The 22,907-nt window shown below is 35.2% G+C and overlaps 2 protein-coding genes, 1 long non-coding RNA gene and 1 pseudogene across 3 annotated transcripts; 2 read left to right on the plus strand and 2 right to left on the minus strand.

The window, feature by feature from the left end:
- The first annotated feature begins 3,668 nt into the window (after positions 1 to 3,668).
- On the plus strand, positions 3,669 to 8,238 carry LOC143554442 (uncharacterized). The gene is made up of 6 exons (XM_077044194.1): positions 3,669 to 3,835; positions 5,065 to 5,176; positions 6,579 to 6,596; positions 6,848 to 7,048; positions 7,311 to 7,478; positions 7,546 to 8,238. The coding sequence occupies exons 1-6, from the start codon at positions 3,702 to 3,704 to the stop codon at positions 7,954 to 7,956; spliced, it is 1,044 nt and encodes a 347-aa protein (XP_076900309.1). The 5' UTR covers positions 3,669 to 3,701; the 3' UTR covers positions 7,957 to 8,238.
- Positions 8,239 to 10,192: 1,954 nt separating this feature from the next.
- Positions 10,193 to 10,881, minus strand: LOC143555927 (uncharacterized). The gene is made up of 3 exons (XM_077045394.1): positions 10,752 to 10,881; positions 10,453 to 10,653; positions 10,193 to 10,362 (listed from the first exon to the last, which is right to left on the minus strand). Exons 1-3 carry the CDS (start codon positions 10,879 to 10,881, stop codon positions 10,193 to 10,195), a joined length of 501 nt encoding a protein of 166 aa, XP_076901509.1.
- A 964-nt stretch (positions 10,882 to 11,845) lies between these two features.
- LOC143552967 (L10-interacting MYB domain-containing protein-like) lies at positions 11,846 to 12,950 on the minus strand (annotated as a pseudogene).
- Positions 12,951 to 17,239: 4,289 nt separating this feature from the next.
- LOC143552976 (uncharacterized) lies at positions 17,240 to 19,491 on the plus strand. Its single transcript, XR_013138746.1, has 2 exons — positions 17,240 to 17,522; positions 19,088 to 19,491. It is a non-coding gene; the product is annotated as an uncharacterized LOC143552976 (long non-coding RNA).
- Positions 19,492 to 22,907: the final 3,416 nt, after the last annotated feature.

Raw genomic sequence — 22,907 nt, forward strand, 5'->3', positions numbered from 1 at the left:
ACACTTGGAAGAAGGTGTATAATCACCAAATCAGGCCCATACCAAGCCCTGGTATGTGGACACCATCAAATTGCCCAACAATAATAACTCCTCCAAAACATCATACCCAGATTGGCAGACCGAAGAAGAACCGGAAGAAGGCACTAGGTGAGAAGAAGAAAGTGGCAGCTAACAAGAAGAGGAAGAGGAAGATTGAAGAGGTTCAGGAATTGTTTTCTGCAGGAGGAAGACTTACCAGGTTGGGGCATGAAAAAAGTTGTGGAAGATGTGGAGGTTACGGACACAACATTAGAACTTGCAGGGCACCAATTCAACAATAATGATGTCAACCATAAAGTTGTGTTTGAGTTAGATTGAATGTGTGTGTTTGAGACTATTTAAGACTTTTGTTTTGAACTTTCTGGTACCATGTCATGGTTTGTGTTTGAAACAATCTTAAGACTAGTAGCATGTATGTTTGATTTGGGACATGATAGTTTTTGTATGCTATGTTTGATTTGGAACATGATAGTTTGTATGCAATGTTTGATTTGGTACATGATGGTTTGTATGCTATTTTGACAGTATTTTGGTTATTGTTTTTAAAACTAGTAGCATGTAGGCAAATAATGCAAACATTACAATAGTCAAATTAAAGTACAATTCAAATGCAAACAATACTAGAAGCCAACTGCAATGTTACTTCCAATGACAACCATCGTTTGACCAGTCAGAGTCCCACACTGGACCGTCTTCATATGGATCATGATAGTAATCTTCTTCCGGCTCACTGGTGTACTTGAAAGCTGCTTTCACAGCCTCAGGGTCATAATCATCACCAGGATCCATCTCATGTTCTTCACTTGTTCTAAATAAGTCATCTTCTTGCACTAAATAAGCCATCAACTCATCTTCACCCAATTGATATTCCTTGTCTTCCATTTGACTTTTGTCTTGGTCAAACTGAACATTCTGATCATCCTTCCCTAACTCAACATTATGATCATCCTTCCCTAACTCAACATTCTCATCATCCTTCCGTAACTCAACATTCTCAGTTTCATCATGGCTGCAACATGACTGATAATGTGGAACACAAATTTAAAGTAAATATATGAAACAAGAAACTGTAAACATTTAACATAAACTACAATAACAACAACAAAGATTACATTATCCAATACTAAAAATACAATGTTAACAACTAATCAATAAACCCAAACATAAACAAAGAACAAAAACCAACTAATTGCTAGCAACATCTTCAAGCTTGTTACTTCTTTGGTTTTCATTCTTGCAAAATCATCTTTCTTGTTCATCATCTTCACCATTGCTTGTATTACCTTTTCACAACTAGAGCATGTGGGATTATCAGCCCATTTTAGCCATCCACAACTCCCCTTCTGTAACGACTAAATATATCAACAAACAAACAACCCTAATTCGATTCACAATTCACAGATTACCAAATCATCATCATCATCGATTAACAGATTAACAAACAAACAACCCTAAAATTGACCTAAGCAACACGACAGACCAAATCATCATCGATTAACAGACTAGAACCCTAATTCGTGTCTAATTAAAACTTACACAGCACAAGAATCGACGCCCCGGGTTTGCATCGGTCCTGGATATCCGGTAACATGTCGCGGCACCACATGAACATCTCACACAAGGCTCATCTGCACGGCAAGGCTTGGAAGGTGAACCCGAGGAGAACTGACTTGATTTGGATTGAGACATCCGTCAATCGGGTCGCCGAATAATGCCGTTCAATTACAGCTTTAGAGAATCGGCGGAGATGGTAACATAAAGGGAAAGAGGGTAGATCGACTGGTTATAAACGAATCAGGGGTAATAAAGTAATTTCCTTTTTTTAACGGGTCAACGACGGGTCAACTGACGGTAGGAGTCAGAGGAACCCGCCGGAGAAACACAGGGGCCCAAACTTCGCAAAATCTTTTTCAGGGGGAAACCCATCGAATGTGTATATTAATCAGGGAGACAAATTGCAGAATTCTCTTGATAAAATTTATTTTTAATGTGACATGTCTCATAATAGTTGGTTTTGAACGAAATTACCATTTTGTAAAATATCCGGTTCTTAGGCTATGCGTAATAGGGCTACAAATATGGGCGGCGAGGGTGACAACCTCCCCCCCCCCCCACACACCACAAGAGATAAGTGGGGCGAAAATGGGGGGGGGGGGCATGTATTTCTCGCCGGGTTTGTGTATGAGGCTGATGACGTGGTGATCAAGGATTGGGGTGGGTGATTTTTGGGCTACAACACCGTCCCCCGACTACATATCGCACCTCTTGTCACGTGTCAAATATCTCTCCCTTATTATAGTCCCTCCACTACACATAACCTTAACAAACATCATGCCGACCCGATTCTCATGTGTTTGCCATGAATAGTTAAAAGTTTTTTTAAAGGTTGTATTATTTGATGTTTAAGTTAAAAATCTTTCTCATACTTTTTATGTTTTACACGTCTTGTTATTTTAATTTCAAAATTGATTTATAATAATAAAGTTTCTAAGTAAACAAATTATTTTTTAAAACAATGACATCATATGCTTTTTAGGTTAAGAGATATCGTATGAAACCCAAGTCAAACCCAGATCCCAGGCAAGACCATAAAAAGGACAAATGAGGAAAACGTCAAAAAAGAAAATGACACTCCCATTGGATGCGCGCCCTTAGACGAAGACGACCAAACCATAGCACAACAGAAGGTACGAGTTCGAAGATGTATTATTTTTCTGTATCTTTCATAGTAACCTGAAGTAGCACAAAACAATCTTCCAATTATTTTTAAACTATTCGCAGCTTTCTTGGTTTTCTTGAAAAAACTCATATGTAAACGAGCCAAACAACACTGGCCCAGCTTGTAAACGAGCCAAGGTCCACTTCCTATGGCTTGCTCGTTAGCTTGCTTAATAAACCTCATAATAACAATAACATATAAAAATATAAAAACAAAATGAAAGTAAAAGTACATAGTATTTTGAATCCTTTTGAAAAAATAATTTTAAAGTTCATGTTAGTTTGAACATGTGATGTCCACACTGCTCGGTGCTTGATCTAAAATACTCGTTTAATTTCAGCTCAGTTTGTAAACAAAAAAGAGGGAAACTTGCTCGTTTCACTCGTTTGGCTTGAATTAATTTAATAATTTAATACATAACACTTAAAAATATGTATACAAATATACAATTACATTGGTCTACTATCTAATATTATACGCTACAAATTAGCTCAACACTACAAAACTACTAGCCCACTATCAATTGTTTGCGTTACAAAAAACAAAACCCCATTTCTATGAGCTCTACCTAAACACGCCGCTTCTAATCAAATCTCTAAGCCTCTACGCGATTAAAGTGCAAGTTAGAGATGTTCAAACTGCTCGAAAATCGCTCGACCGATAAACGTTCATTTAATTTCGGCTCGTTTTGTAAACGAGCGAATCATAAACAGGCTTACAGACCCTCACTCGGTTCAGTTAGGCTCGTGAACAGCTGACCGCCTGACCGTGTCAACACGAGCAAATATATTTCAGATTTTCAACGGGCTGGGCCTAAGAACTAACCTTTTGGGCCTTTGTTGAGCCTTCCGACTTTCATCAATTATTATTATTATCAGACCTAAATAAATAACAACTGGTGCATCTACAACAAACCGTTTTGGTGATCAAACGAAGCGAAGAAATGCATCGGTCATTGGTGCAGCCGGTAGGCCAGAAACGACTGACAAACGTGGCCGTGGTTCGTCTGAAGAAACATGGAAACCGGTTCGAGATTGCTTGTTACAAGAACAAAGTCCTCTCATGGCGTTCTGGCGTGTAAGCCTCTCTCTACCTAATAATAATAATAATAATAATAATATTCATTTACCTTTTGCCTATTGTTTAATGTTAGGGTTTATCATCTTATATAGCCTTCGAATTATAGTTTTATGCTGTTTATTCGGTTTATTTCAAATGATTATTGATGAACATATCTGGAGTTAGGGTTTTAGCTATCGAACTAATTGAATGAACCGGCAGAAGCTAGCTTGTTTAAGCTCAATCTCAGCTCGTTTAGAGCTCGAGCTTGCCTCATGAGTAGTTTTTCAAGCTTGAGTTTAGCTCGGGCTTGACTCGGTTATTATTCATTAATAATTATTAGTTATTTTGTTTACATATTTCTATAATTAGTTACGTATATACTTATATACAATCTACTATGTAATTATATCTATCATAATTTATTACATAATAATAGTTATATAAATATATTTATTAAAATTTATACAAATAGAAAGCTCATTTAGGCTCGCGAGCCGGTATGAGGTAGATATTTGAAGCTCTGGCTCTAGTTCGTTTAACTGTAAACTGTTTAAGCTCGGCTCGGTTTGAGTTTTTAATGCCTAATTGTATGAACCAGCAGAAGCTAGCTTGTTAAGGCTCAATCTAGGCTTGTATAGAGCTTTATATATGAACCTCTAGCGAGTAGTTAAGTCAAGCTTGAGCTCAGCTCCGGCTTGACTAGTTTATTATTCATTAATTATATAGTTATTTTATATACATATTTCTATAGTTAGTTACATATTTTTATAGTTATATATAAGCTATTACTTAATTATCTGTATCATAATTTAATACATAACGATAGTTATATAATTATATTAATTAAAAATTATATAAATGAAAAGCTCATTTAGGCTCACGAACGGCTTAAGCTTGATATTTGAAGCTCCGGATTGGGCTTGTTTAACTGTTTTTGCTCGGCTTGGTTTTGAGTTTTTAATGAGTCAATCTCTAGTAGCTCGCGAGCAGCTTGGCTTGTTTACACTCTACACCCCTAATTGCATTAATCAATTAATTTTTTTGGAAATACACGTGTAAAACCTTAAAACCCCAATATTTCTGAATAATGTTTTCTATTTATGGTTTCATTATGATAACTAGGTTAATTTCAACTTATAAATGAGATGTTGTAATCACTTTTCTACAATAATATCTGATTCTGACTGATATATGTTCTTATTTCTTTATCTTGCTGAATATGATTTTTGATATCTGGTTATCAGCGAGAAAGATTTGGATGAAGTGTTGCAATCACACATTGTTTACTCAAATGTTGCAAAAGGAGTTCTTGCAAAGTCAAAAGATCTAAAGGCGGCTTTTGGGATGGATGATCAAACAAAGTGTTGGGTTATGAAGGCCTTTGGGCCGGTTTTATTAGGAGGCCCGGTTTTGGCTCCTAATTATGTTTAACCCTAATCTTGTTTATTATATATATATATCCCATCATGTAATTGTAATCTTGGTTCTGAGCTAATAAGAAAACCTAGTTGCAGCCCGTGGACGTAGGTCCCCTCGCGGGGACCGAACCACGTTAAATTCTTGTGTCGTTTATATTTTCGTTTATGCGTGTTTATCGTTGTGCATGTGTGTGCTGTTTCGCTTCCGCGCGCCGCTTTGTTCCTAACAAGTGGCATCAGAGCTTTGGCTTGTTGGACACACGGTTCGTTGCACTGGTAACGATTTCGCAGAAGGTTTTGGTTCGAATCTGTTTTTTGGTGATTAGGGTTGGGTAGGTCCGTCACCGTGAATAACTCTTGGAGATCGCAGGGTTAATTTCTGGTTCGTGTTCATCAGTGATCGACAGTCAAGATTGGTGGCTGTCAGGCTGAGTTAGGGTTTGACTATTTATTATCAACCGTAAATTAGGGAACGTGATGTTAGTTTGAGCGTATTCGGAGTGATGTTAGTTTGAGCGTATTCGGAGGAGGTCTGAACATGTTCGGGGTTTTGGTAACAGTGGGAGCACGCAGGTGTGTTCTAGGTTTGTTTCCAAAGGGACGTTGGGTTCGGAGGACCAGGAATCCGAATGTGAAAATCTCTCCTGGTATAGTCCGCTGATTTGGAGAGTGTTTATCCTCTGGAAGTCTTTGAAGCCGGTTGTGTGAGTAAGTGAGGGTCGGTTAAGATTGAGGATGAGTCATTGGCGAGTTTTGTCATGGCTGGGTCTGGGATGACCGGATTGGAGTTCTCGGGAGCTTCAATAGGCCTTTCAGGTAACTGATGAGAAGGGCGGATGCAACCAGGGTGTGAATTGGTAGAAATCTTAGTTTGTTCCTAGAGAACTGGAGGCTTGGAGAACTTCTTTTGTTGAAGTTTTAGCTTGTTCTTGGAACTGGAGGCTTGGTAGATTTCTATTACTGAAGATTACTAGAGTTACTGGATGAATGAGATTGTTATATTTACTTGGATGGCAGGCTGGAATTTATCGCAAGGCCTTCAAGTGGGAGATTGTTGGGTTATGAAGGCCTTTGGGCCGGTTTTATTAGGAGGCCCGGTTTTGGCTCCTAATTATGTTTAACCCTAATCTTGTTTATTATATATATATATATATCCCATCATGTAATTGTAATCTTGGTTCTGAGCTAATAAGAAAACCTAGTTGCAGCCCGTGGACGTAGGTCCCCTCGCGAGGACCGAACCACGTTAAATTCTTGTGTCGTTTATATTTTCGTTTATGCGTGTTTATCGTTGTGCATGTGTGTGCTGTTTCGCTTCCGCGCGCCGCTTTGTTCCTAACACAAAGATCTGTCTTGAGGTTTCTTATAACATACTTCATAATTTTAGCTTCTTTTTAAGGTTTTTTTTGTTGCTTAGTGTTAATTGTATTTTAGTTAGGGTTTTAGCCCATATTGTTGGTTAAAGCCCATGGGCCTTTTATGGGCTGTTAGCTAGGGTTTAGTTGTGTATATATAGATGTAGTTGCTTATGTATTCAACACACCTTCAAGTAATAAACATTACTTTACTACAACCATTTCTTTACACTTAGGATCAAATATGGTAACAGATATTAGAGAAAGGAGAGCTGCAAGTTGCAGGGAAGGAGAGAGAATCACAATTATCGAATCAGTTTAGGGACATTGCAACTATTGTGATGCAGAAGACTATTAATCCTGAAACTCAACGCCCGTATACTATAAGCATGATTGAGCGGTTGATGCATGAAATTCATTTTGCTGTAGATCCACATAGCAATTCCAAGAAACAGGTAGTTCCATCTCTTGCACTTCATACTTGAGCTGAGGGGGTTCTGCAACATGGTTTTGGGTCAAAGCTCAAAACAGTTGATTCTTGACTACATTTTCATGGTTTGGGTCAAAACGGTTACTATTTCTAAAAACGTGGTGTGTTGGATTGACCCTCTACTACATGATCATGAATTTGGGTCAATAATGGTTTATTTTGATGACTTTGTTGTGGCATTATGTGTGTGTGATTTGAGTTATTAATAATTGATCAACCAATTGCAGGCACTAGATGTCATCCGTGAACTTCAAAAACATTTCCCGATTAAGCGGTCCCCGATGAGACTAAGGTTAACTTTACCACAAGATAATTTTGATTCTCTTACAGAGAAACTTAACGAGTGGAAAGCAATCATTCTTTCTAAAGATGAATCTGGAAATCAGCTTTCTGTTTTAAGTATGCAAAGTTGCACGTTTAAACTTCTTTTAGTATCATATTATTAAACAATTGGCGGGGCAGGTATGTGAAATCGACCCGGGAATATTCAGAGATTGTGATGCATTGGTTCGAAATCTTCAAGGAAGGTCTGAAATTCTTGCAATCTCTGTGCACGGTGAAGGCGATATCCACACGGATGATGTGTCGTCAAGCCAAGAAACCACCACATCAGCAGAAGTTATCCACCAAATCACTGATAAAATGCAAAAACCAACATTTGTGAGTGAACAAACGAGTGATGTAAAGCATTGCGCTACATGTGATGCGGTTGTTGGTGATGCTAAACAATATAGAGAGCACTTCAAGAGTGAATGGCATAAACACAATTTGAAGAGGAAAACCAGACAATTGCCTCCACTTTCTGCAGAGGAATGTGCAGCGGATGTTGAACTTAGTGACTCAAAGAAAGATCTCAGTGAATACACGTTTTGAGGTTAGTTTTTAATATTTTGTTTACCAACCCATCTATCTTTTTGATGAAGTAAGGAGATTTTTATATTTTGACGTTTGAAACATATGAATTTTGAACAAGTATGCCAAAACGTGTATGTAAAACTCACTCTGTGTGTAAAACTGGAAATGAGGTTCTTTATGTGTGATCATGTAGGTTTGTGTTATTAATCTGTGCCACTATATGTTTTGTGCTGGGAACTTATGACAGATCACACCGAATCTTTATCTTCGGATGGATTAATCATATTCGTTTCTCTTATCTTTTTTTTTAATAAACTCTTTTAAGCTCTTAATATATGTCCTATAATAAGTTTGGCGTGTAGTGTTATATTGGCATATGATCACTGTAGCAAATTAACAATAACATAAACAGTCCCCACATATAATTAGCAATATTTTTTTAGTCCACATGATTGATAACGAGTTCGCTCATCACCAATGTCCCTTGTAAGATTCTTTACGAGACATTAGGGCCATTTACCCATGACCGCTTTGTCTTCACATAGTTGCATATCAAGTTAGGGGCTGTTTGGTTCATTTAGATCTGAATGAGTCATGTCTGAATGAGCCTCTGCCCCATTCAGCAACAACAAGTCTGAATGATTCAGACCTAATTTTAACCATTCAGATGTTTTTCTGTTTGGAACCAAACAGTCTGAAGTCTGAATGAATCAGATGTTTACATCTGAATGGATGTAAACAAACAGCCCCTTAGGTGCAGTGTGAAACACCATGTGGTTTTTCTGCAAAGTCATGTTATATATATATCAATTATTGAGCTCTAAAAAAACTTTTAGACACATACCATAACATATTTATTTAAATTGTTACTTAAAAATTAATATAAATCATATCAGTGATCTGCTTTAAACTTATATAATCTTACTATAATTATTTGGTGTATATGTCTAAAACTAATTCCTTAGAAAATTTTTTAAGGGGTCGTTTAGTTCTCAGAATGTTAAGCAATTGAAATGTCTAAAAGAAGTTGGAACTAAAAGGAAATGGAATGAATGCCACTGATAGTTTTGCAAAGTGTTTGGTATACCGCTCTGTTCTTCGTCTTTGGTCCACCAAATTGCTGGTTTGCTAGTTAGTTTTTGAGATGAAGCCTTTGAACCATCCTCTGACCTCAACTACCGGCTCTCTCCTTCAATCTCTTTAGTCGTTTGTCCTTTTTGAATATCAGATTGAGAGTTTCTTTTCGAATATCAAATTGAGAAGGATTTGCTTTCTGTTTTTAGATTTGGATCATCTCCGCCCTCTATGTAGTTTCATTGTTTCTACCTCGATATGGTTCATCTGCCGAGATTTAGTTAATCTTTTTGATTTGAACTTTTGAAGGGTTTCATCGAGTGTTTGCTTCGTATGATTTGTCTTCCTCGATCTGGAAATCTTTGAATGTTTCCCTATGTTTATGGATTTGATTCATCGAACTGAATTACATAGACGTTGGAAGCTTTATTTGTTTCAAATAATTGGAATGAGTTGGATTCAGTTCAGTTCACAGTATATTGGAATGAAATGGACTTGGTACACAAGTTGGAATTAACTGGATTTGATTCAGAATAGTCCATTATAATAAATTGAAGATGATGTAGATTTACAAGAATTCCTTTGGGATTTAAACATTCTATTGGGTTATTAAAGGTCAAAGGATTCTTAAAATTCCTTGATTGATGGAATTTGGAATTTGATAAAAAAAGTTTTAATGCCAATTTCAATAGAGGACAACCAAGTATATTTTTAATGAAATACTTTTTAGTTCAAAGTTTCATGATTTTCACAAACCAAATGGACCCCCCAAGTCTTATGCCCCTGGTTGGCTGGTAGTTACACAAAAATATCTATTTTTGTAATAAACATTAAAATTTTGTAATATATGGAACTTTGAAACACTTAGAAATTAATTTATAGGGTATGTTTGGCAAAACTAGTTGTTAGCTGATAGCTGGTAGCTGTAGCCTTTTAGATTGTTTAGGTATTTGGCAGAGTAGCTGGAGCTTTGAATAAAATGTATAAAATGACCAAAATGGACATAACTAAAAGAACATAATACTAAATGTAATCTCACACACACACACACACACACACACATATATATATATATATGTATATATAAGTTCTGACAAATAAATAAAAATGGTCATTTTCAATTAAATAAAACATAGTCACTAACAAATAGTCAAGACCGTAATTTACTACTATTAACTCATTAATGTCGTGCATTCCATATCAAAGTAGCAATATTGTTGCGAACCTGCTTCATCTCATTCGTTGTTCCTTCAAATAGACCATCCGCGTTTGTTTCATGGTTACTAATATCATCCAGTTCATCTCGTGGTATGTAGTTTGGATGTTGCTCCATTGTAGCAAACAAGATATCTTCTTAACAATTACGTATATAGTTATGCAGTGCAAATGTAGCCATGATAACATCAATTTGTGTGTGCACGCTATACTTGGGCATTGTACCAAGTATCTTAAATCGTTTTTTCAAAATTCCAAAGGACCTCTCAATATAACTGCGTAAAGATGAATGTGACCGGTTGAAAGCTTCTTGCATATTATTCGGGGGCTCTCTTTGAAATTGAGATTGATGATATCTTGTCTTTGAATATGGAACAAGGTATCCGTTTCTTTCTGGATATCCTTTATCAACCAAATAATATCTACCTGATAAAGGAGTTAAAAAACAAAAGGCGTTAGAAATTTATTAAAGAGTAAAATGAAACAATTCCAAATATATATATGTAAACAGTTCCAAATATTACCTTCAGGTGGGTGTGGGAAGTTGAATTTACTATTTTGGGTCGCGTTAATAAAAACACGTGTGTCATGTGTTGATCCCTCCCACCCGATTGATACGAATGTGAAACACATAGCGAAATCACATGTTGCCATTACGTTGAAAGTTGGCACCCCTTTTCTACCAATATAAGGTAGTTGTTGACTCTCTGGGATGCAGGCCCTATATGTGTACCGTCAATACATCCAATACAATCCTAAATATAATTTGAAATTAGTTAAGTAAAAAAGTACGCAAGCATGAATGGCATTAATCAATTTAATACCTTGAAATACGGCATGTATCTGTTGTCGTTCAATATTTGAGGTGGTACAAATTGAAAAGTTGTATCTTTTGGTCTTATAATGTCTCGTGCTAGACCTTGAAAACCTTTATCTCTACCAGTTATTGCCTCTAAAACTTCATGAAATGCTCAGCTAATACTCTCCCCAGAACGTTGAAAACGCTCCCCAACATCCCTATTAGATAAACCCAATAATGCCAATGTATACAGAAATATCCCCACCTTCTCAAAAGTTGGCATTCTATCACTTGATTGCAATCCGTAGTTTGATTCAAGCTCTCTACATAATTTCATAAACATGTTTGGATGCATTCTGAAGGCATTTACACATCATATAGGATTGCCATTTAAAACTTCCATTATTCAAGCCTGTCCCGTTTGTGATGATGTCATGCATGGTTCCTTGTATATATACTTATAAAAGTATGCAGCAACTAGATCACTTGTATAGGTTGAATCCAACAAAAAGTTATAACAATGCAATTTGTGCTTCTTCTTGGTTGTTTCATTATCCATAACAAACCTGGTAATAAATCAATATCAGCTTAACATATAAACACATAAATAGCTAAAAGATAAACTCATAAATAGATTAACATATAAAGACGTAAATAATATTCCTGCATAAATACAAATTAAAATAAAAGAGATCAAATAACTTCCATAGTCACGGCGATAAAACATCAAGGTAAAAAAACAATAAATCAATCCAAGAGTAATAAAGTTCAAATAAATAGAAACAATAATATCTTCATAACATGTCCTCAAAGAAAACTTTAGTCGGTGACCCTTTTCTTTCGTTGCAACCACGCTAACCTACTATGATCATGTCACATGTTTATAAACATTTCTCTTTTTACGGGATCTTCAAATAAGTCAATTGCAAATAACCACAACTCCTCATCTTCTCTCATTAATCCTGCATCTACCATCTGGTTAAGCACACCTATAGCACCTTCAATACTAAACCTAGTACTTTGACTAAGTTTGGAAGAATCTGATTCTAATATTTCTAGAGCACGTTGTTGATACATATTACTTTGAGTTATGGTCTTTAAGCATTGAAGCTCCCAATGAGTCTCTTCCTTTACGTTTCATCTTAACAGGTGTAGGCTTAGTGTTTACTTTAGTAGGCTTCTTAATTTTTTTTGCCACCTCACTTGGGCTTGATGTTGATGCATTAGGTTGACTTACTTCATTCAAAAAGTCAGCGTAGAAATTGTTTCCTTGAGTTTCCAAGTTTTCTAGATTAGAAAGTGTATCACTGTATACATGATAAGCATTTGCATCATCACCTCCCTCAACATTGTATCCTCAAGGTTCTCAACATGCACCTCACTGAATGTCGTTGGATCCATAGAGGGTGCCACACAATTTTCCCCACTAGCAACTGCATCTCCAAATAACTGATCCCACTCTTCTTGTAGTTGTATAGATGGTTGATTATTTTGAATTGCTAGAACTTTCGGGTTTTCCTACACAATATAATGGTGACTATTTAGTTATCATTACTACTGGAATATTATACGGTATTTAAATTTTAAATGAGTTATATTTTTGTCACCTGAATTTTTAGTTTCCACCACTCATCAGAACAACTAAGTTGCTTGGTACTTTCATTCCAGCCTAAACCAGTCTCTCCGTTCTTAATGACTTCCAAAGGTTGTACTCTTTTCTCATATGGTCATATTTGTTCTTCATAGCTTTGTCACTGAGAAATTTATGATTTATAACCTTTTCAAACACTGGCTGAAGAGAAACCCATTTGAATGAGGAAGTTCGACCATGCTTCATTATATATTTGTTTAAGAATCGACAAAATTCTAATACCATTTCTTTTGTCCAATTTTCTCTTTTCCCTTTCTCTTTTTTGGAATCCATCTAGTAACTGTGAATACATATATACACAATTTAAAAATATAAAAAAATAATTAAAATTACCTACAAAGATATGTTTTACACTATACGGATGTTGTACAGTGTGCATAATTATTTGATTATCAAGTTTCATAAAAGTGTTGGTAAACTCATTCATGTTAATAACTTAATAACTTTCAATCATGTTAATAACTTTAATAACTTTCATTCATGCTCGAGCCGGCTCGGGAGCCTAAACAAGCCTGCTATTTATATATATATTTTTTTCTAAAATATAAATTTAATAATTATTAATTAATAAATATAATGTCATGAAAAAATAAATAAAAATAACTAAATAATATATATTCTTTTATACATAAAATTATAATAGAAAAGATTATATAAAATAATTATAATTATATAAAAAAATAATTTATAATAGTAAACGTTCAGTGTTACTAAATATTGAAAAACTACATCACCAAAATCAAAATAGTGGTAGTATGGTATACTGACATATTAAGTATTTTTTATGTGCAGGCATTTAGTTGGATTTGTTGTATTTTTGGGCTTGACAATTACAAACTTGATGCATGTACCCCAAGGTTTAGATTTTCTCAATTTATTAACTTGGTATATAAAGATTCTTTTACTTTTGCATTTCATTAATGCATGGTAGTACCACAGATTTTCTCATGTCTTTTCCATTAAACTCATATGGAAATGTCTCGCATAACTCACTCATGGTATGTGGTCACAATACTAGTTTAACCTATCAACCATCATATGTCTCTAATGGGCCGAAGCGGACTGCAGTTTCAGGTCAGACTTGAGCTTCAAAAGATGTAATTTTGATAACGGGCCGAGGCGGACTGCAGGTTCAGGTCAGACTTTCAGTTTTTCATGTTACTGGTCAGTTTGTGTTTTGTTACGGGTCAATAGTATTTAAGAATATTTGCAGGAGGATTGAATTACTGAATCTTTTTTTTAAAGATTTGCAACTTAAACGGGCGGGCCTCGCTAATTTCGGGCCAAAATTCAAAGTTTTGGTCAAAAGAGACATTTCGGGCAGATATGTTTTAATTATAAATGGGTCAGATTTGGTAGGTTATTTTGACAGCTCAATTCAGGTTTGTTTGCTAACAGGTTGCATACAAGGGCAGGTTGCATACAAGGGCAATTTGGGAATTTTTTAGATTACTTTGCATGTCACCCAACTACAACAAAAATATTTATCAGTTAAATTTTGCATGAGCTGTAGTTTGTTGAACCAGAAATTGTTTCCTTAATGTTGAATATTCTAATCACTTCAAAAGGAAAAGTTAGGTTTTATGATCAACTTTTCGTTTCCTGAATGTTGAATCTTCTAATCACTTAAGAAGTTATTTGAGTTTGAAAATTAATGTGAGTATATTGATGCAAAATAAGTGAGTACAGGTTCAATACGGGTCCGTTCACAGCGGGCCATGATTATCAAATGTTGAGAATCTTATTTCATTCTTTCAGGTCATGGAACTAAGTTGTCACAAATAATACAAACAAGTTGATTATCACTCATACCAGACTTAGGGGTGTAAACGAGCCGAGCCGCTCGCGAGCTACTTGAGTTCGGCTCGTATAAAACCACGATCGAGCCCGAGCTCCAGTCTAAAAGTAAGCTCGTTTAATAAACGAGCCCGATCTTCAGTTATCGAGCTCGAGCCGGCTCGCGATCCTAAACGATTTCAAGTTCGTATTAAATAAATAATCAGTTCTCCCTATTTTCTTTAACAATTTATTATATTTTGCCCTATATACTACTGTTGATAATCCCTACAAATGAAGTTCCTGGCAGCCATTTTAGATTTCTAAATATATACATCAGTTTCACGAAATATACATAAACATGATTATCAAGTAAAGAGCTTCAGATTTCTAATACTTTTTGTCATATCAAAACATGTAAGTAGTTTCACATTCAAGACAAAAGATATGATTTATTATAATGTCATCTACAACCTAATTTTGTATTCATCAATATATATTACATAGAAAACTGAGCCAAAATTCTGCATAATTTAGTGTAATAAGGATAATGATCTAAAGCAGTTGAAGATCCAAATCATCAATTAAAATCAAATTCGTCGCACACGGTTACGTATCATCAATAATAATCAATCAAATCGTGACAACATATATCATGTGTAATCAATGAAATAAAAAATGGATAATAATCGAAGATCAGATTTCATACCTTTAAGCTTGCTTGAAAAAACGTGAAGGAGAAAAGTTGTTTTGGACTAATAATTGATAAAGATGTGAAGGAAGATGGGATAGAATAATATATATACAGGGAGGCTATTTAGGTAATTATAATTAGAGATGATCAAAAAAACCGATTCCTGGAACCGAACCGGTGGAACGAACCGGTTCCTACCCGTTTTTTGTAGGAACCGGACCCTATCTGATTCAACCCGATAATCCGTGATCGGTTCTTGCATTTCTGAGTGTGGGCGGGTAGGAACCGGAACCGGTTCTGGAACCGGAACCGGTTCCTAACCGTTTTTTTTTGGCCGTTTTTTGACCGTTGGGGTCAAAAATAGCCGTTTTTTGACCGGTTACGGTACAAGAACCGGTTTAGAAACCGGTAAGAACCGGTTCCATAGGTTAGGGGTCCGAGGGTGGGAGAACCGGTTCGGTTCCCTAACCGGTTCGAGCCTGGAACCGGTTTCAAAGGGGGTTTTGAATATAGGAACCGGTTAGGAACCGGTTCCGGTTCCTAGTCCCAAACCGTTTTGAACATCTCTAATTATAATCCCTAAAAGCTTGTAGACTTTTATAAACGCTACTATCAGGAGCGTTTCAACATGGATCTTTTTCTCATAATATAAAAGCTTCAAGCTCCTCTAAATAAACTCTACCAAACAAGACTTTTTATTTAATAAGAGCTTTTTCCTAAAAGTTTGTAGCTAGAAGCTCCTAAAAGCTCGTTGCCAAACATACCCTAAGAATAATAAAGTTCTAAAACCTACGTGGGTCATAGGTACGGTTTATCCATTTTGACATGCGGCTCTTGACTCGACCTGGTTTCCCTCGACCTGGTTTCCCCTTAAAAAAGACGGTAACACCAACATTTGGCAATACCACCTATGGTTGAAATGCTGTTTGTGAAACTATACGCTCACTTTTCATTTGTTATCATTTTTTGTCGTAACTGTCGATTGTTACCGCTGTCTCAGTCTCGTAGATCACCCCATGACCCTCCAAAACCCTACCATTTGACATCTATCTACCAATAATGCTAAAACACAAGATAAAACTAAACTTAGGATTGAGGTTAGCTCATGTTCTAGGACTCATGTAGGCGTCACTAGCTTCGACCACATGAATGAACACATCACACATGCACCAATATGATACGCTTATAGATTAGTATACAAAACTACATTACTTTGTAACAACTGGAGTAAACATAGATGAAGGATTGAAGGAGAAATTGTAGCATGTAAACTCAAGTATTTTTTGTAATATATCTAAAAGGAACTTCCATCCCTTTCATTTTATGATTTCAAGTACTAGAATTTTGCTAAAGAAAGATATGGCTTTTACCTAAATCACCAAATTACAGCCCCCTATTTACGAGCTTTAATTTAAAGTTTAATTTAATGACTTTTAAGTTTGTGTTATTGACTTATGTTTAAAATTTAATTAAAGTTCAAAAGAGAATATAAGGAGGGAAAAGACGTTTGTCACATAAGTTTGCTAGGTTTAATGGTTTTAAATTTATATAACCATTTTCTATGTTATTTCTTACGCTATTATTTTTTATTTTATTTAAGTTACGTCATTCATGCTCATGTGTCTTTATTAATATAATGTTTTTGAATAATAATTTATTTAATACATGAGCATGGATGGCGTAACTCAAAATAAAATGAAAAACTAATAGCGTACGAAATAACATAAAACATTGTTTGTATAAATTTAAAACCCTTAATAAGTCATAAACAAATGATTTCTAACGCTGTTATAATTTAATTTGTCGAATAATATTTTCTTGATTTCAATCGATCATAATCATAAGAGAGTTATTTTCTTTTAATATTAAATATGTTAAAGAACTTTTGTGATAAAAAAATATGTTGGTTTTTTAATTGTAAAATATTGTTAAGTACCTTTTACAAGAAAAAAAACACAAAGTATGTTGGTTTTATACATATAAAAAAATCTTAAATGGCATTTAGAAAAAATAAAATGTGTTATATATATACTTTTTTTATCATATTTGTTCATAAATAAAATACAAAAAATACATTTTTCCCGTTAATAAAATACAAAAATACAAGAATGAGAAATAGTTGCAAAATAAAAAAAGTAAAATAGAAAAAAGACACAATCTCAAACAACCACACACGAACCAGAGGATGGAGAAGTGTTTCCAAATGTCGTCTATGATGAATACCAGTTTCTGTCTTAAACATACCTCCTTTAATTCCACCAACAATATACTCAAGTCTCCGATCAGGCCTTCCACCGTAACACCGTCCTCGTTTTCTGCACGTACTTTCAACGCCACCAGATCTCTCATCGCCTGCGACTATTCACTAAATCAGGGTATCTCTAATTTCAATTTCCTATTTATTGCACCCGTAACCCGTTTAGACTAAACCCAAACCCATAGTTTCATGTTAGGTTCGTGCAGGGGCGTAGGCAGCTTAATGGGAACGGGTTGGCCCGTTTGGCCGAACCCGTACAAATTTTTGTTTTAGTTATATATATATATATATATATATATATATATATATATATATATATATATATTTTAAATCAACTACAATATATAGAAACATAGATATTACATCAATATAGCAGGTAGGCGGGCAACAAGCTGCGTCGCCACCCCTTTCTGAATTGCAAACCCTAACCTGCTAAAGACATACCCCTGCCCCTTTGGAGTCGACACCTTGCTATGCACAACCTGTTGGACCCTGGTTAGGAAACAGATAGCTTCCGGTGCCAATGAGCCAAATGTATCAAAAGCCAGAGGGACAAAAACATGTTGGTTCTCTTCCGGTGCCAATGAGCCAATGAGCCAAATGTATCAGCTAAAAAGGAAGCCCCCGTAAACTTCCTTATAGATCCCACGGAAGGGAGATCCACTCTACGACCGGCAGATTTGCTCGTCTTTGGTTGGGCCGGGGGAAAACACGCCTGTGTTGACCTCACAGGGGTATCTCCCTTAGCTGGTTTGAGGGATAATGGGTTTGTAGCTGGGCAAGCAATGAAAAGGGCTGAAACGAAGAAGGTGGAGAAACATGCTAAAGCCTGGGAAGAGAACCAACATGTTTTTGTCCCTCTGGCTTTTGATAGTGTTATATATAAGTGTATTTTGGCATCGCACCCGTCGAAATTTCAACATCGAACTCGTAGAAACCTAAATCTAAGTGATAAACAATCGGTCGTCCGTCCCTCGAAATTCTCCGAACCCCTAGAAAAAAAATTCTGGCTACGCCACTGGGTTCGTGTTGTGTTAGAAATTCATGTATATAGGGGTGTGCACCAAACCGTAACCCAAATAACCGACGTAGCCTAATCGAAATAATCTTTATTTTATTTTTTTGTAACAACTAATTTTTCCACATATTTAATCGGTTCAAGTGAGACTAGAACCTAGGACCATTTGGTTAAAGGATATACATTTTGTCACTAGATCAAGCTAGTGGTTGTTAATTGAAATAATCAAACCCAATAGAAAACCAACAACTGGTTTTAAGTTAATGAAAAACGATTTTTCGGTTCACTACGGTTTTGTTATCAACCAAAAATCGAACTTTTTAGGGAAAAAACTTGATTTTAAATAATTTATAAGAATTTTTTTAATGATGTGGCCCAAAATTTTTAATCTAAATATGTAATAATCAATTAGTTATAATTTTTAAAAATGCTTATAAATAATTTCTGCTTGGAACCTAGCTTTACTTTAGATCCAAATGCTTTTAAGAAATTACTGTTTGGAATTGAACAGGTTATATTTGTGTGGTCTTTTGTTGCTACTCCTACTTCCTAGTTATGGTCCGGTTCGGTTCGGTTCGGTCTGGTCTAGTTTCAACACAATGCACATTCCTAGTTCGGTAGTTCCTACACTGGGTTAATTGGTTTGGTTTCTTGGACTTTTGTAGTTGAAGTGGTAACAGCTTGCTCATGGACTGAACTGGTGGTCGCAGCCGACATGCCGGTGCTAGTTGAGTTTTGGGCACCAGGGTGTGGGCTATGCCAGGTGGTCGATGAAGTCGCAAAAGAATACACGGGTAAGGCTTTGTGTTACAAGCTCAACATCGACGACTACCCAAACGTTGCGTTACAATACGGGATCACAAGTAACCCATGTGTGCTATTCTACAAGAATGGAGAGAACAAAGAGATTATTGTTGGTGATGTCTCTAAGTTCACCCTTTGTGCCACTTTAGATAGGTATATATGTTAATTAACAACGGTTTTGTATATATAGGCACATACTTAAGGTGTTTGGAGGTGAGAAAACATGTTATATATAGATACTAGTAAAAGTTATTCCATGTTTGGTTTGTTATACTTAATAAGTTTTATTATCATTCATATCAAATTCTAAAACTTTGTTGATGCATCGGTGAAACGATAACGAAGATCTACCATGTTGATTCAGTGAATACCCATGAAAAACTTCCCAAAACTCCCAAATCCCACCCAAAGGTCAAGAGGAAATTGAAGAGAAAAAATCTTTATTATCAAAATTCAAGTCTGACCATCCATATTACATAAGCAACATATAAATAAAGTTTCTAATACGAAATGGGCCCAAAAAAGGTCATGGGCCAAACACAAACCCAAAAAGAAAAATGCAAAAACTGCTGAAAAAACATAAAAAAGGCCCATAACTTTATTAGAAGGCGTTTTTGGGCTTTGGACATGGACCAAACTGCCGTAGGCTGTTTGCCACAACGTGCTCCTCGCTTCAAGCTTCGTTTTGACTGGTAATGGGCTTGAAACAGAGCTTCGTGGGCCAAGTTATGCCTGTTTTCGTGGGCCACATTTGGAGACACGATCATGGGCTTCCAAATATAACATGGCCCGTTCTTCAATACTTGGGCCTCCATCGTTTGTTAATGTTTCATTTGCTTTCATTATGTTTAACTCATAAGTCTATCTATTCTTATGCTCGACTAATTGGTAGTTCTTTCGTTGTAAGTTATTGAGATTGTACTAGGCAACTTGTGAGGATATTTCAATGTTGGTAGAAGCATGAGCTCGACATAGTTAAACCACGACACCATTGTCTCTAGAAGAAGAGGATGTCATTTACAAATACATGGTATGTTATAGAAGCGATGCATTTGGTCAAGTGGATACTCGTAGAGGCCAACTAAATAACTTAGGTTTTTGGCTTATTGAAAACGCTAAAGGTTCAACAACAATGGTTAATCAAACATATATGAAAGACGTATGCGTTTTATGTTACGGTATGACCATATATTTATTAAAAGACTATGGAAGTACATAACATCAAATTTGACATTTTTATTGGCAAAAAATGATAAAAATTCAAGATTATTGAGTATAATATATTGAAATCTCTATAAAATTGTCATGGTTTTCGTCTACTTTTTCATTCCATCTCATTCTCTAAAATATGGATGAGGTTTAGGGATTCGTTCTCTATATTCAAGGATCCATTATCATTCTTTGTCCATTAAACATTATATTTTACGAGTACAAGAAAGAAAAAGGAAAAGAAAATAATAATATATAAATATTATTTAATTGAATAAAGATGGATACATGGTATTGAATGGTATTGAATGTAGATTGTTAACAAAACTTAATGCTACAAGCATCCAAAATCTAGATTTTAGTTTCGGATAAGAAATCCAATATGAATCCTCTTAAAACATGCATAATTTATAGTATATGAGTTATGCTAAAGGTCTTGTTATGTGTCGAGATACCCTCTTAATTATACCAAAGCCCGATCTTGAAATACATGAGATTGTACATAATCTATTAGGGATACACGGTACACCCATAAGTTGTCTATAAATAGAAAACTAATTTTCATTCTTTTGTAGGTTCTGTCTCTTTTAAAACCTTCTTGTAACATAGACTATGACAATTTCCATATGTATGATACTTCGTGTAACCGACTTGGCGACTTGGGTGTCGGCGGGCTGGTTTTTGATTAATCATGGTATGTTTAATCACATTATTGATTAATTTGATTAACTGTGACCCTTTTTAACGAGTGTTTCACAGTTATTGCACATCTGATGCGAGACAGATAATACACTATTGTGAGTGTTCTCTTCATCGCCATACGAATGTTTTGCAGTTTGTTTGCTTAGGTGAACTATTAAATTATTGACTTTTCTTGATTGTCTGATCTTTGATTAATCAATGAAATATCATTAAAATAGCTACTCATTAAAAAACTTCTGAAAATAACCTTGACTTTTTTGAATTACAAAAAAATAACTTTCACTTTTTTACTTATGCGCAAACCTCTATACTTCACGTGCCAATATTGGTTGGCAACGGAACTTTATACTCCCGCGTCATTTTCTCATTCGCCACCATTTTATGACTATTTTGTTAGCTTTTCTAGTCAACAACTCAACATGACTTTGATAATTCTAAATAGTGTGAAAGTCGTAGAATTTTAGAGTGATACCGACCGCCTAAACATTAGTAAGGCAATTGGGAAAAGAATATTATTAAAAAAATATAATCTAAATATAGTAATAGTGATACCGACCGCCTAAACATTAGTAAGGCAATTGGGAAAGAATATTGTTAAAAAAAATCTAATCTAAATATAGTAATAGTTATAATTAGCTTCTCTTTACATTTACAAATGACGTACAACCAAATCTTATAAAAAAATCTACTATACGCCAAAGTGCTTAATTTGGCTTTAGGATACCAATACTCATATCATTGGTTCTTGAAATTATGAAATTATTGAATTCCACACTACATACATAGCAATGTTTGTCAAACTATCAACCATAACCCACTCACATAAAACTATATAACAAAAATACAACACATATAACACATCTATCTAAACGACCCACTCACAAGTCAAAACGAGTTATAACTTATATTATGTTAGAAACAGATTGATGATCAAACAGTATTTTTAAAACTTTTGTAAGTACATGTTTCTAGTAGATTTAAAAAACAACTTGTTACAAAAAGCAAATTATACATGTCAACTCAATTACCCAAAACACAACCTAGTTGTTAAAACATTATTTTGTGGTGTTACTTGACTTAGATCTTTGTCAAAATGTGTGTGAAGTAGGTTATATATTATTATAAAAATCAGTAAGTAATTGTCGTTTTTATATATTGTTTAGCATTTATTTATTCCCATGTGCTTCCAAATATTATTATAGTCCACATCTAAAACTCAATGATGCATCATGAAACCTTATTATCATCTACTTACTATCCAATAGTGGTAAGGAGTTTGAGTTTTTTCAATAAAGACTCAAGTTTAACATTCACTTATAATATTTTGTGGAGGATATGAGTGGATCAATGAAGAAAGACTGAGATATTTATGATCTTCAGTTCGATCCCGAGGGTATCTGGGTTTTACCGCAAGTGGACATTCGGACGAGTGAGTTTCCTCGAGACTGAAGGCGCTTAAGGGCTCCGTACGACTAGCTTGGGTTAGCTGGCAGTGACCTTTAGTCATTAGGTCATCCCATACGGAATTGTTAGTTAAAAAAAAATCATGTATGTATGTATGTAAGATGATGATGATGATGATGATGATGATGGTGATAATAATAAGTCATAAAGAAGTGGATTTGACTTCCGTTGATGAGAGAATAGAATGTAAGAAAGAAAGAATTTATTCAATCGGATACAATTCTACTTTGACGTCCGCAAGGCTTACACCAACACCAACACCAACACCAACACCAACACTAACACTTTCTCTCTCTCTAAACTTAC

The sequence above is a fragment of the Bidens hawaiensis genome, unplaced genomic scaffold (assembly GCF_021521415.1).
Source record: "Bidens hawaiensis isolate Kalapana, Puna unplaced genomic scaffold, B.hawaiensis_p1.1 tig00001032_1, whole genome shotgun sequence".
Lineage (NCBI taxonomy): Eukaryota > Viridiplantae > Streptophyta > Magnoliopsida > Asterales > Asteraceae > Bidens > Bidens hawaiensis.